Source organism: Schistocerca piceifrons, chromosome X (assembly GCF_021461385.2).
Source record: "Schistocerca piceifrons isolate TAMUIC-IGC-003096 chromosome X, iqSchPice1.1, whole genome shotgun sequence".
Lineage (NCBI taxonomy): Eukaryota > Metazoa > Arthropoda > Insecta > Orthoptera > Acrididae > Schistocerca > Schistocerca piceifrons.
Window position 1 is genome coordinate 9,980,632 of NC_060149.1, and position 16,296 is coordinate 9,996,927.

The window sequence follows — 16,296 nt, forward strand, 5'->3', positions numbered from 1 at the left end:
TACAGTCATAAATTTTTTTGTACATATAATATACAAAATTCGTTAAAACCATTTGATTTTATTAACTCAAATTTAAAATTCTCAAATTATTCAGTCAGTAGTCAGTTTTGTTATATATATGAATACCACAATAAACTCTATATTCTTTAATGAAATAAAAAGCATAGTGAATATTGTATGCAATGAAAATTCGTTCAAGTTCACAACACTTTCCATTTATATTTAAACTTTATTTACTAACCTTTTAAAAAATTACATTACTTTTATTTACCCAACTGTTGCGTGAATTATCAAAACCTAACTATTTAACATACCATTTAATACATTCCATATTTTAAACTGCATCTGCAAAATTAATTTTCAGTAGTTCTTGTTCATAAAAATTTCCTTTTGTTTGTATGTCATTTAAATCTTTCAAACTATGTGTAATTGGATTAGAACAAATAACATGTTGAATTTAAACAATTTTTGTCTACCAACTTATTCTAACTTTATCACCAATTTTATATTCCTGTTCAGTATCCAATAAAACAGTAACATAAACAGTATTCAATAAGATTTTTTCAGTTCCTCTATTTACATCTTTCAGAACCATTTTTATCATTGAATGTCTTGTGTTACTATATTCATCAATTAACTTAGAAACTAAGTCAACCCATTTATAATTGCCTTGAAGAGCGAATTTCTTCCACATATTATCTTTCAGTGTTGTATTAAGACGTTCAACAACAGTTGATTTGAAATCACTAAAACCTGAATAATGCTTAATGTTAAATTTTTCATTAATTCTTGATATTCTTCATTATAAAATTCCGTACCATTTTTTCATTATTTTGACTCAAATATTTATTCGAAAGAATGACATTAATTTTTACCTGTTTTGCCCTTAACTGAAATAGCCATGCAAAGTTTGAAAAATCTGCTACATTTAATTTATTTATATCATTTATTTACTTTTGAAATTACTTGAATCCATTTCCACTAAATCAGATTGCCATAATTCATCTCTCCCGAAAGAAATGATATTTTTTCCTTTAAATCCTTTCTAATTGGTTTATGTAATTTATTAATCATTTGTTCACGAATATTCAGACATACACTAACAAATATTTTTAACTAATTTACTCTTTTTACTTTTACTAATTGAACAACCTCAGCTGCTGACAGGTAGGTATAACAACAACACCTGTCGGCAGCTGAGGTTGTAAGTTAGTTATCATTTATTCCAGGAAAAAGCTGCACGGTCATCAACAGTAACTGTTCTTTCAAGAACAAGTTACTGTCTTCGTATATATAGTTAAAAGTCTACCCAGCCATTGACCTTCATCTGTGCGAATGCAAATAGGTTGCCCAAACTCTTATGGGAATCGCCAAAGCATGCGCGAGTAATGAGTGGATAGGCAAATGTCTATAAGGTACAATACATATGTAGAATTGTGGACAGTTGGGAATGTGAGTCTCACCGGAAGCGTGCAAGGGATAAGTCCCTGCAGTCGCCCTATTCATCTGTGTCCTCGGTGGCTCAGATGGATAGAGCGTCTGCCATGTAAGCAGGAGATCCTGGGTTCGAGTCCCTATCGGGGCACACATTTTCAGCTGTCCACATCGAGGTATAACAACAACACCTGTCGGCAGCTGAGGTTGTCAGTTAGTTATCATTTACTCCAGGAAAAAGCTGCACAGTCATCAACAGTAACTGTTCTTTCGAGAACAAGTTACTGTCTTCGTATATATAGATTCAGAAGGATTTAAGTTGCAGTAGTTATTCAGAGATGAAGAGGATTACACAGGAAATGTAGAGAGCTTCATCAAACCAGTCTTCAGATTGAAAATCACAACACCAATCGTACCGCACTTCTCATAGAGACCTTCAAGTTATAAAAATAGTCTACTTAAACAATGACATAAAATTTACACTGTATGTTGCTGCTTGTTCAAATTTCAGCTATTTAATGTTAACTAAAATGCCTGCATTGGCTACATAGTACGAACTATTTAAAATTTATCATACTGGACCACTATCAAACCTCATGACTATCTTCTGTGGTACAACAATTTAAATTTATGTTTTAAGATCTGTATGTATTAAAAATAGCTTTAAACTGTTGTGCAACTGACGTAGGGCATGAGACTCAATATTTGGATGGAATATAAATTTTAAATAAATTGTACTATGAAGTTCATCTTGAAATCTTAGTCACCACAAAGATCATCATCATCATCATCATCTTGGACAGTTTCCAGCCACTGGCTGGGTCTGTCGGGAACACAAGCCTCTCCATCGTGTTCTGTCTTTCCACCATTCCCCCTCTTCCACCTTCGTCCAGTTCTCTCCTCTTCTCGTCACACATTCCTTCACTCCCTTCACCCATCTATCTCTTGGTCTTCCCCTGGACCTCTTCCTCTCCAGTTGCAGATCAAACATCCTCTTTGGAATTCTTCCCTCATCCATTCTCTTCATGTGTCCATACCACTGCAAGGTGGTGCAAGAGCAGTTAGATGTATGGGAGGCAACGGCAGCACAATATGGAATGCATTTCTCTGCAAAGAAAAGTGAAATAACTCTCACAACAAGGAAGAAGAATAGGCCAAATGTGGATATAACTTGTGGAGGGGAAAAACTACAAGTAGTAGAGAACTTCAAGTACCTGGGAAGCATGATTGAAAGTAAGGGGGGAAACGCAATGGAAATAAATGAAAGGTGCAGAAAAGCAGGGCAGTTTTTCAAATGCATTAGGGGGCTTATTTGGAGCAAGGAGGTGCCACAGAAATCCAAGGGAATTATATACCGAACCACAAAGATCATGAAATAGAATAAATAAATAATGTTAATTTTTATTGAATTACAAATATATCACAGTGTTAATTACAAAACCCTTGTCATGTATTTAATGAGACGCCTTAGTTCACTTACATTTTCAGTACACCTGGTATGTACTATAAGTAATTTAAAAATGAAGAAAGTGCTTTATTCTTCATCTTTCCATTTAGTCACAGAAATCTTAAAAAAAAATCTGGCATCCTGACAACTATTACAACTTAGATAAGCACACTAGGCCAAAAAAAAAAGAATAAATAAATAAAAATAAAAATAGAAAATAAAAAAATCCCAAGATATATCATGATAATACAGTCTAACATCACATTAGCTTTGATAATGACCTCATTTGAGTGAGGAAGAGAGGCCATATGTTTCTTCAGCTATGCCATATGCATCTTATTGCTGCATTTCATCCACTGTTCCAAACAGGCCCAGATATTTGTATGGAATTGAGATTGGGGGATTACATGGATAAACTGAGGCATGATTGAATGCCTGAACGTTCATCAAACTGGGAGCATAGGCATGCAGGTCTGTGAAGATGAATTTTGTCATCTTGGAAGAGAGGGTAGTATCTTCAGCATACTCATAATGAAGATGTGCAAGACAAAGCAACAAATGGTCAATGACAATGTTGAAATGCATTGTGTATTTCATATGTAAGTAGATCCAAGTCATGAAATGAAAAACATCATCAAAACATCACTTACCAAGCTTCACACACTGTGGGTTGAATGCCTCATTGGGCCATCAGTGCACTCAGTGCCTCACATCATTTGAAAAGAGGCAAAAATGTGACTAAGTGAACTGCACTGTAATCCTGCCAGTCAAGTACTGTCCAGTTTCTGTGATGATTGACCTACTGAACACATACAGCTTTATGTAGCACTGTGATCAGTGATGTTTTGTAAGGTACCCAACTCCCAGTATCCATTGTATGCAGTTACCTTTATAATATTAACTTGGACTCTGGTTGAGATGGACTGCATTCATTGACAGCATCAGTTTCTATTAGTTAGTGAAACTGGCTGTCATTGGAAGAGTGTGACATTCATCTCTGGTTCCTTTCATTTAGAATCATTTTATGACCACTGTTCTTATGTCATGGTTGTGAGTGTACCCTATCTTATAGATGTCTCAGACAGTCTGTGTCAATACACCAATAAATTGAGCACATACATTCATGGTGTAATCATGGATGCCTCTGAACAAACATCATAGCTCCTTTTTTCCACTCTGTATGTCACCATGTTGACCCATCTTTACTGATTCCATACAATGGACTTCCATGTACACTTCACTTGACTGACATGACTTATGTCAGTGATAGAGGGCCATGGGACTGCCTGGTATCAGTTCTGCAGCATATACATCACCCCAAAGTGACAAGTATGCTCCTTTAAAGGCATCACTAATATTTCTCTAGTGAGCTCATATTAATTAATTAATGCCCATTGTTGTTTCTGAAAAGTGGAGCAAAGTACAAATCTGATACCAGTATCTATAAAGCTTCAATACATTAACATTAATACATAAAAGACTCATGCACACACGTGTATAACAACCAACTAGAGTGTATTAGATGTTGTATGGATAATTTGGTGACGATTAAGCACGAATTAAGGAAGTACCTTTTGATCAACACATTCTAAGTAACTGAAGAATATCTGAACAGAATCTCTTAAAATTACTATTTTAAATCAGTTTTAATTATTGTTAGCACTTGATTGCAATAATATGTCATAATGTCAAGTCATTTCATTATATTGCTATCATTTTACAGGGTGTATAAAAAAGAATCATCCAATTCATAAAAATCAGAACTGTTACACTATTTGCTATAAGTGTGTTGGAAAGAGGAAACTCTGGAGTTTTGCATGGCTCCCACTAGGTAGCAGCAGTGTGTGCCCACTTCATTTCTAGTAAAAATGATCTCAGGTCAACAGAAAGCATATTTTGCTCTATGTTTTTCACAGTGCAGGTCAGTAATAACTCTTCAGTGTGACTTTCGTACTAGGTATGGTGTGGAGAAAGAGGTTGTTTGTGTAAAGGCAAATCACCAAGCCGTACCTGACTGTCAGACATAGACGTTGAAAGCGTGTGCCGTAGTTTCACAAGGAGTCCGTAGAAATCCATTCATCGTGCATCTCGACAACTCAATATGCCCCTGATGTCCATCTGGTGTGTGTTGCATCGATGTTTACCCATCAAACCATACAAAATTCAGCTACTGCAGGTTCTTCATGAAGGTGACAAACAACAACTTGTGGAGTTCTGTAATTTCATTCTTGGTGAGATGGAGGATGACAGTTTTCTTCCAGGCTTAGTGTTCAGTGACAAGCCAAAACTCCTTTTAAATGGAAATCTGAACTGTCATAATGTGAGAACACGGGGTACAGAACAACCACGCAAAGTTGTACAACATGAGATGGACTCTCCAAAATTTAATATGTTTTGTTCAAAGGAAAAGGTTTATGGTTCATTTTTATTTGCCGAGAACACTATTACATAAAGCATGTCTCTCGATATGCTTCACAGTTTTCTCTTCCCAGAGTTGGATACTGATTCAAATGACTTCATTTACCAACAGGTTAGGGCACTACCACATTGGCATCTGGAAGTGCGGGAATTTTTAAATCAAAAGGTTACTGAACTTTGGATCGATCGCACTGGACCGAATGATCCAGTCTTACATTACTGGCCTCCAAGGTCACCGGACCTGACTGTATGTGATTATTTCCTGCAGGAGTTTATAAAAGACTTTGTTTATCTGCCTCCATTACCAACAGTACTGAATGAACTGAGACACTGCATAACAGCACCTGTGGAAGCTGTAACTCAAGACCTGCTTGGTGCAGTGTGGGAACAATTTGAATACCACATTGACATATGCTGTGCATCTCAAGGGGGCATATTGAACACCTATAACGAGATATGAAAAAAAAAACTTTTTGAGTTTCCTGTTCATCATAAAACAAAATTCATTGTATATGTTTATTAGTTTCAGAAATACAGACATGCCAAATTGGATGATTCTTTTTGATACACCCTGTATTACTTTCCACAACCCAGAGAGACACCTCTCTGCAGCATATGACTAACGCAATGTGTTACAGTGTTCAGATGTGCTATTTCATGCAGTTTCAGGGAGATGCTTAACATAATTGTGATTTTATTAATTTGGTGACTGATCAAAGTGATGAAATTCTGTACTGTGTCATTCTAACAATTCTAATATGAAATACATATGAGTGTTGGCAATAGCCACCTTAGCAAAGGCCCCTTCTGTTTGGGAAGGAATCCAAAATTGTCAGTTTGGCCATTTCCATAAGGAAATCACAGTGCTGACAGGCATTTCTCTCTACCTTACACTGCTGCCACCTTAGCAAAGGCCCCTTCTGTTTGGGAAGGAATCCAAAATTGTCGGTTTGGCCATTTCCATAAGGAAATCACAGTGCTGACAGGCATTTCTCTCTACCTTACACTGCTGCTGCTGCTCTGCACTGTGTGAAGCTCAGATTTAAACACCTCAGATTTATACACACTAAAAAATAAAGTTAAAGATACCCTTGCTAAGAGTTCATTATTGTTTAGAGTGAACGGTTTTCTACAAAATGAAAGTAAGACCCAGGCACTTTCCTTTAGCTTAAGAGAGAATCATGAGTTAGAAAGTATAAAAATTTTAGGTGTTATAGTAGACAACAAGTTGACGTGGGAACCACACGTCAAACATTTATCTGCCAGACTCTCAAGAGTTATCTATTTAATTAGAAACTTAAAAAGACATGTCCCTAATAGTTATATAAGATCAGGATATTTTGCTTTCTTTTAAAGTATCATATCATATGGAATCTTATTGTGGGGCAATAGCAGTCACATAAAGGGCATTCTACTTTTACAAAAAAAAATAGTAAGAATAATAACTGACTCAGATAAATTAGAACACTGTAAACCCTTGTTTGTTAAATTGCAATGCCTGACCGTTATAAACTTGTACATCTATAATGTTCTATCGTATGTTAGGAACAATATTTCAAATATATCATTAAGAAGGGATGTACATAGCCATAACACCGGGAACAAATCATGTTTAGATGTACCATATCAAAGACTATCCAAGTCACAGAATTCATATTTAGTTATTGGACTTAAGTTGTACAATAAGTTAAGTATAGATTTAAAAGAGTTACCTGTCAAGCTAAGTTGTGCAGAATACTAGTAAATAATCCTTTCTACACAGTAGACAAATTTTTTGAAACTGAAAATACTTTCTTTCAACACTGTATCTAGTTGATGGCCTTATGTAATCCAAACTAAATTGTATTTAGTAATTAATGTTAAAAATGTAAGTTATCTTGACATTGTCTATTGCTTTATGAGCTGAACGACAATAAAATTTGATTAATTGATTGATTGATCATAGCTGTTCTTGCAGACTTAGGAGGTGATACCATATGTGCAAATGTAATCTCTACCCACAGAGCAGAATAACACCTAGTACTTACCACATCACTAGATCTTTCTTCAGTCAACAATTTCACTGTCATAGTCTGTTGCACCAGATGAGCTATATCTTCTAATGAACTTTCATGAAAGTGACATAAATATGGCACACAAGTTACTGTTATATGTATTTCTTATCATACCTAATTAGATAAGAACAGGAGAGAAACTGTTGTTGATGGTATAGAATTAGTCACTTTGTTAACTGATAATATCTTCTTGTTCTTATTTTTCAGTGTTCTAACGGCCTCCAACAATATGATGCGAATTTTTCCATACAATTTGTTTCCATTACATGAATTTGCTTTGGATTTGTCAAATAATCCATTCACTTCACGCTATTTTGTGATACCAGATAGACCTCAGAAGTACAAAGTACCATCTCTCAAAGAACTTGCTGCCCGAACTGTGGTTGACTACAGGTAATTTCTTGCATATTTTTTCTAGAGCTACAATATACTGATGCACAATTCTATCAAACTTTCTTCCATGATCACTTATTTTTCTTCTGAAGTATAGCCCTTTATACATTTGCTTGCTTACTTGCTTGCATTGTTCTTGCAGTATCATCTTTGTAGATTGACTGAACAGAAAACTGTGTTCCTATGAAAAAAATTTGTACTTCACTTGGTACATATATGCTTCCATCTATGAGGTAGGCAACCATTCAGAATTGACACTTAATTGTCTGTGGAAAGTCTTGGTTACAATTTAATTTGTTGACACAATTCCGTGCAACATCATCAAGTCATAGCCATGTTAGAAGGAATTATGGCATGAAATACCACAGAACAGTTATACGCTGAGGTGAAAAATTCATGGAATACCTCCTATTACTGTGTTGCACCTCCGTTTGCCCAGCTTAGTGCAGCAGCTCCATGTGGCGTGGACCCAACAAGTCGTTGGAAGTTCCTTGCAGAAATATTGAAACATGCTGCCTCTATAGCTGTCCATAATTGTGAAAGTGTTGCTGGTGCAGGATTTTGTGCACAAACTGACCTCTTGATTATCTCCCATAAATGTTTGATAGGATTCATGTCAGGTGGCCTGGGAGGCCAAATCATTCACTCAAACCGTCCACAATATTCTTCAAACCAATTGCAAACAACTGTAGCCCAGTGACATGGCACATTGTCATCAATAAAAATTCTATCATTGTTTGGGAACATGAAGTCCATGAATGGCTGAAAATGGTCTCCATGTAGCCAAACAGAACCATTTCCAGTCAATGATTGGTTCACTTGGACCAGAGGTCTCAGTCCATTCCATTGAACACAGCCCACATTATTATGGAGGCACCACCAGCTTGCACAGTGCTCTATCGACAACTTGGGTATGTGGCTTCTTTGGCTCTGTGCTACACTTGAACCCTACTACCATCTCTTGCCAACTGAAAGCAGCACTCATCTGACCAGGCCACAGTTTTCCAGTCATCTACGGTCCAAGCAATATGGATGAGGAGAGAAGTTTCAGGTGGTGTCGTACTGTTAGCAAAGGCACTTGTGTCAGCTGTCTGCTACCATAGCCCATTAATTCCAGATTTTACCGCACTGTACTAGTGGATACCTTCATCATATGTCCCACAATGATTTCTGTGGTTATCTCACATAGTATTGCTTGTCTGGTAGCACTGACAACTCTACACAAACAGCACTGCTCTCGGTCATTAAGTGAAGGCTGTGGTGAGAAATAATGCCCAAAATTTGGTATTCTAATGATTCCCAAAATGGGATGTCCAGTGCATCTACACCAGCTACCATTCCATAATCAGATACGTGGCAGATATGATACACGAGTTGGGACGGACGTGATTTAAGCAAAGATGTTTTTCGTCACGGCGAGATCTATTTATGAAATTTCAGTCACCAACTTTCTCTTCCGAATGTGAAAATGTTTTGTTGAGCCCAACCTACATAGGTAGGAATGATCATCAAAATAAAATAAGAGAAATCAGAGCTCGAACAGAAAGGTTTAGGTGTTCGTTTTTCCCGCGCGCTGTTCTGGAGTGGAATGGTAGAGAGATAGTAAGATTGTGGTTCAATGAACCTTCTGCCAAGCACTTAAATGTGAATTGCAGAGTAATCATGTAGATGTAGATGTAGATGAAAGTCCATTAATTCTTGTCGTGTGGCCATAATCATTTCAGAACCCTTTTCAAGTGCATCATCTGACTATAAATGACAGCTCTGCCCATGCACAGCCATTTTATACCTTGTGTATGTGTTACTAATGCCATCTGTGTATCTGCATATCTGTATCCCATAACTTTTGTCACCACTGTGTGCAAAAAATAGTCAGCTGTTACATCAATACTTAGAAATAAATACAAGAACTAACCACACAGCGGTGGGGAAATAAGGTATCAAAAACAAGACATACATATGTGAAACTTAATGCCAATCTGAATGCACATGGGGCCAGTTGTGGTGAGAAAAACAACATTGGCAACTAATACTGTGCATAAATAAGTATCAAAAAATGTAACAAACAGGAGGTCACACAATGAACATTGATTGTGTACATGAGGGAAGCATGCAGACATAGTATTCAAAAATTTATGCAATGCACAGAATAAAACAAATAATACTACAGAATATTCATATTTCATGTGGAATGTTAACTGGTACAATTACTAAACATTAACCTTGTATCAGTTTTAAATCTTGAAATTCTGGTGCCCAACAGCTTTCAGAAACAGTGTCTGACAGCTTCCCAATTGTCACAATCAATAGATTTGTCTTGCTACCACAGTTTGTGTTGTTGTGCTATCTGTCAGATAGAGGAAATCAGATTATTATTTGTGGGGACTTGAATGTTGATTCACTGAAAGAGTGTAATAGGAAGAATGACCTGGAAGACTTGCTCGGTTCTTTCAATTTGACATCTGTCATTAATTTTCCTAATTGGGTAGTAAAGGACAGCAGCACATTGATAGATAACACTTTTGTACACCAAGATAAGTTTAAAAACATAAATTCATGTCATTTTGAGAATGGCCTTTCTGATCATGGTGTCCAGCTATAGTTGAATTCTTTTATCTTGGCGGCTCGCGCATGCCAGCCCAGACGAGGGAGATTGCTGTGTTGCCAGTTGCAGCTCCATAGTATAGTATAGTTCGCAAACTTACGTTTAGGGGGGAGCGCGCAGTTTATGAAGTAAAGCCACCACGGCCGCAATAACACTTCCGCTGCTACAGAGACGTGCTCCCCGCATTCCGCGCTGTGCGCGATTTCGTCATAACTGCACTGCTCGCCTGTGCAGACACATCGTGTTTCGACTGCTTTGACACACTTATCATTCGATTTCACAAAAACTATTTGGCCCAAAAAAATTGATTTTTACACGTCTTCTTGACTGATACCTTCCCCCCATAAATGACTTAATTTTGTTTCAAGATGTTCAACGCAGTTATTGTGCAGCATTAGATGTAGTAAACCATTGCACGAAATTTTGAAGAGTTTGCAGAGGTAAAAGTCCACAGCGTATACTTTCCGTATGGTCGATTTTAGTTGCCACTAGAAATTTCAAAAAATTACATTCAAACGAATAAAATTCGTGAAGTAAGACATTTCGATATTGTTTTTAAATAAAGAAAATATTAAGCACTGAACAAGGTTTGAACTCGAAACCTTTCGTTTAGCAGTCACATGCTTTAACCATTACGCTAACGCACCTCGTTGTCTAATGGATCTACCGCAGGATTTTAAAATATCACCGAAAATACCGACAAACACTGTTGGTATGACTATGAATTATTCACGTTTCGTCGAAGTACAATAGGAAATAAACAATTACCGCTGTTCTTTATTGCGAAAAAGCGGTTAGTGAGAATGATACAAACACCTTTCCTTGCTATCGCCTGAATTAGGAGGCTTATTGCTTGTTTCGTTTAATTAATTAATAGAATATGAAGCAATTGGTATAAAGAATGCTTTTTCCAAACTTTCTATAAAAGGAAGTCTGCTATCAAGACATTGCTTTTGTTCAGTTACTTTATTTATGACTGATCGTTTCTAAAACTGAAGCCACTCGTCCGTGCCCTGCACTGCAGTCGAGATGTGGCAACGTCGTTCTCTGTTCATTGGCTGGCTGTGTTTTGTGACGTCAGGTGCGCAGAACGAACCTAAACTCGGCCGCCGTCGTAAATGACGCGCGCTTTAGTTACAGTATATGACATAGCTCCATTCAGTAATTCAAAACTACCCTGCAAAGTTGTGCGTTCAATTAAAGACTCAACAATTAGAAATTTCAGGGAAAATCTTCAGCAGTTAGACTGCGATGAAGTGTACTAGGAACCCAATGCTAATTTAAAATATAACTTATTTCATGATACACTTGTAACATAATTTGAAAACTGTTTCCCCAAGAAAGTAGTTAAATCTAATTATAAGAAACCATGCAAAAAACCTTGGCTTCCTAAAGGAGTAAAAATATCTTGTAACCACAAAAGGGAACTGTATCTAACAACAAGAAAGAGTAATGGCCCAGAAACAGCCAAATATTATAAAAACCACTGTGCTACATTAAGAAAGGTTATTAAAAAGTCTAGAAGTATGTGCATCATGTCTGCGATTAATACCTCTGATAACAAAATCAACCAGGTCACCAATTTTTTTAAACCTAGTGCTGGTCTGGAGCAGGTGACGGAAGATTTAGGATCACTTTCCAAAGATTTCACTAAGGAAGACACTGTGGTTATAGTGGGTGGGGCAGGTAACAGTATTGACAGAGATCCTGGGTACAGTATAGAGTGTGACCTGGCCAAGATTGCATCAGCATCGAAGATAACTAGTGTTGAGTTTGTATCTGTTCTTGGGTGCCATGACCGACCTCATTTGAACTGTTCTGTCAAGAGAGTTAATTTGGAGCTGGAACGGCTGCTCATGTCGGGTGCGGGGTCACACATTGGTGTGGTTCATGTTGATTCTCTCAGTAGGTGGGATTATACTAGGCATGGCCTTCACCTCAACAGGAAGGGGAAGGGTAAATTGGCTGGGGAAATAGCAGGAAAGTTAAAAGGGGGAGGCACTGTCATGAGTGGTAAAATACCAGTGGTTATAGGATTCAGAAAAGACCCTTTTTGAGGGTAGGGAGGACAGAAAGAAAGCAAATTTTAAGAGAGGTTAGAACTGAGACAAACCTTCAGTTTGAGAAAGAAATCAAAAAACATAATTCCAGCTTATTACATCAGCATAAACAGCCATTGGTTAAGAATTTTCAACTGTCAGCAGATATTTTAACTCCACCCAAATTTAACTCAGTCAATGAGAAATGTCAGCTATCTTTATTGCATCAAAATATTCGAGGACTGAGAAATAAAATTAATGAATTAACTATCTGCATAGATGAATTAGAGTCTTCAAACCCAGCTGACATAATCTGCCTCTCTGAACATCATGTGACCACTGGTATAGAACTTTTAAGTGTTACAGGGTTTAGGTTAGCATCTCACTTTTGTAGATCAGAAATGGAGAAAGGAGGAGTTGCCACATTCATCAGGACCTGTCATAAATTTAAGAACATAGACATTCATAAATTTTGCCTAGAACAGCATATGGAAGCATGTGCAACAGAATCAGAATTTCACAAAAAATCCTTCATAATATTAAGTGTATATCGAGCACCTGCAGGTAACTTTAATCTGTTTGTCAACCACCTTGAAGCTGTACTGGCCCATTTAACAACCAAAAACAAAGAAATAGTGGTTGCTGGTGATTTCAATGTAGATTTCCTTAAAGACTCTCCCAATAAGAACTTATTTGAGTTAGTGACACTATCATTCAACTTAATTCCCACTGTAAAGTTCCCCACTAGGATAGCCACTTGCTCACAAACAGCCATTGATAATATCTTTATAGAAAAGTCCAATGAACAAAATTATATTACAAAACCAATGGTCAATGGCCTCTCAGACCATGACATGCAGTTCCTTCTGTTAAATGTTAATACTGAACGGGATATAAAATCTGTTAAATCTGATTTCAAGAGGGTAATCAGTAAGCCAAAAATTGATTATTTTAGGACACTGCTCAGAGACATTCACTGGACTGATGTTTACAGTGCTCATGGCATGAATGAAAAATATAACATTTTTGCTAATAAAGTGCTTACCTTATTCGAACACTGCTTTCCCCCAAAACTTACCAAGGTTAGAGAAAAGTCTACAAAGAAGCCATGGATTACTCGAGGAATAGGGGTATCTTGTAAAACAAAAAGAAAACTGTATCTGTCAATCCGAAACATTTCCAATGTTGATGCTATAACACATTATAAGAAATATGGCAAAATATTAAGGACTGTAATACAGATGTCAAAGCAAATATATTACAAGGAAAAGATAGTCATATCAGATAACAAAAAAAGACAATATGGGATATAGTGAAGGAGGAGACCGGTAGAACCAGACATGAAGAGGAAGAAATAGCATTAAGAGTAAATGATACATTGGTGACAGATGGGTATAGTGTTGCAGAACTTTTTAAGAAACATTTTATAACTGTTACTGAAAAGATGGGGTTGTCAGGTTCAGTAGATGCTGCTATGGATTACCTTAGACCAGACATTTCAAGTAACTTCCATAATATGAATTTGACCCTCACTACCCCAACAGAAATAATGTCCTTCATAAAATCTTTAAAATCAAAAAGCATCTAGTGGGTATGATGAAATATCAACAAAGTTAATTAAAGAATGTGATTCTGAGCTAAGTAACATATTAAGCTATCTGTGTAACCAGTCATTTATTAGTGGAATATTTCCTGAATGGCTGAAATATGCTGAAGTTAAGCCACTGTTTAAGAAGGGAGATAAAGAAATAGCATCAAATTTCTGTCCAATTTCACTGTTGCCAGCATTCTCAAAAATTTTCGAAAAAGTAATGTACAGTCATCTTTATAACCATCTTATCTCAAATAACATATTGTCAAAGTCACAGTTTGGATTTCTAAAAGGTTCTGATATTGAGAAGGCTATCTACACTTACCGTGAAAATGTGCTTAATTCATTAGACAAAAAATTGCAGGCAACTGGTATATTTTGTGATCTGTCAAAGGCATTTGACTGTGTAAATCACAATATCCTTTTAAGTAAGCTAGAATATTATAGTATAACAGGAAATGCTGCAAAATGGTTCAAATCTTATATCTCTGGCAGGAAACAAAGGGTGTTATTAGGAAAGAGACATGTATCAAGCTATCAGGCATCATCCAACTGGGAACTAATTACATGTGGGGTCCCACAAGGTTCCATTTTGGGGCCCTTACTTTTTCTTGTGTATATCAATGACCTTTCATCACTAACATTACCAGATGCCAAGTTTGTTTTGTTTGCCGATGATACAAACATTGCAGTAAATAGCAAATCAAGTGTAGTCTTAGAAAGATCAGCCAATAAAATATTTGTGGACATTAATCACTGGTTCCTAGCCAATTCTTTGTCACTAAACTTTGAAAAAACACACTACATGCAGTTCAGAACTTGTAAGGGGTGTCCCAAGAGTATATGTCTAACATATGATGACGAGAAGATAGAAGAAGTGGACAGTGTTAAATTCTTGGGATTACAGCTTGATAATAAATTCAACTGGGAGGAGCACACCGCAGAACAGCTGAAGTGTCTTAACAAATCTCTGTTTGTAATGCGAATTTTGTCAGACATAGGGGATATAAAAATGAAAAAGTTGGCATATTATGCTTACTTTCATTCCATAATGTCATATGGGATTATTTTTTGGGGTAATTCATCAAGCCAAGCTAAAGTTTTCCGGGCACAAAAACGTGCAGTGAGAGTTATATGTGGTGTCAACTCAAGAACATCCTGCAGAAGCCTGTTTAGGGAACTAGGGATACTAACTACTGCTTCCCAATATATTTATTCCTTAATGAAATTTGTCATTAAAAATATATCACTTTTTCAAACCAACAGCTCAATTCATGGAATCAATACTAGAAATAAGAATAATCTTCACAAGGATTTAAAGTCACTTAGTCTTGTACAAAAAGGTGTGCATTATTCAGGAACACACATTTTCAATAACTTGCCAGCAGCCATAAAAAGCTTAACAACCAATGAAATTCAGTTTAAGAGAAGCCTAAAGGATTTATTGGTGGCCAACTCCTTCTACTCCATTGATGAATTTCTTAGTAAAACCAACTGATTTGTATATAAGTACAACATAACTTCTGCACAATTTCAGTGCAGTAATGTGTTCATTGAAAATTTGTGTGTCTGTGTGTGTGTGTGTGTGTGTGTGTGTGTGTGTGTGTGTGTGTGTTAGTATAATCTAACTTCTGCACCATTTCAGTGCAGTAATGTGTTCATTGTAAATAAGTATTACAGTAGTTGTATTACCTTATAAATAAATAAAAAAAATTTGTTATTTTAAATTCAGTGCATTAGTATTTGTAAAATGACTCTTAGTGTTCATTAAAAAATGACGATCATTCCACTTGGGACCTGTGGAATGGTACATTAGCTTATTTGTTTTAGTTGTAAATATTTGTCATGTATTGTTATTTTTCTGACATGTTCCACATCCTGGAGGACCTCCTCACTACGGATCAATTGAAATGAAAGTAAATCTAATCTAATCTAAAAACGATTTGGCATATTATTACAAGGGAGACAGGGCAACGGAGAGTACAGGATGACAGCATTACCATCAAAGCGAATGGAAACTTGACAAACAACAAGCCGGAAGTCAAAAACGTTTTGAATGGTCATTTTTTAAATGTTGTAGAGAAAATAGGATCTATATGTTCATTAGAAGAAGCAACGCAGTTAATGGAAGAGGCCTTACCCACACAATTTGATACAATTGGAATTCCCACCTCTGCTTCTGAAATTAGGAAGATGATAAACTCTCTCAAGAATAAAAGCTCACATGGAATTGATGGCATTTGCAGCAGGATAATAAAAGCTTGTTCCCAAGAGATAAGTGGGATTCTTAGCCACTTATGTAATAGCTCTCTGAG

At 36.5% G+C, this 16,296-nt stretch overlaps 1 protein-coding gene across 1 annotated transcript in view; it reads left to right on the forward strand.

Annotated features, from left to right (window-relative positions):
- LOC124722142 overlaps window positions 1–16,296 on the forward strand; it is a 126,025-nt gene that overhangs the window by 66,877 nt on the left and 42,852 nt on the right. Inside the window, exon 3 of the mRNA XM_047247348.1 lies at window positions 7,561–7,746. Within this exon, the coding sequence (XP_047103304.1) occupies window positions 7,561–7,746 (186 nt within the window). The remainder of the gene's footprint in view (window positions 1–7,560; window positions 7,747–16,296) is intronic.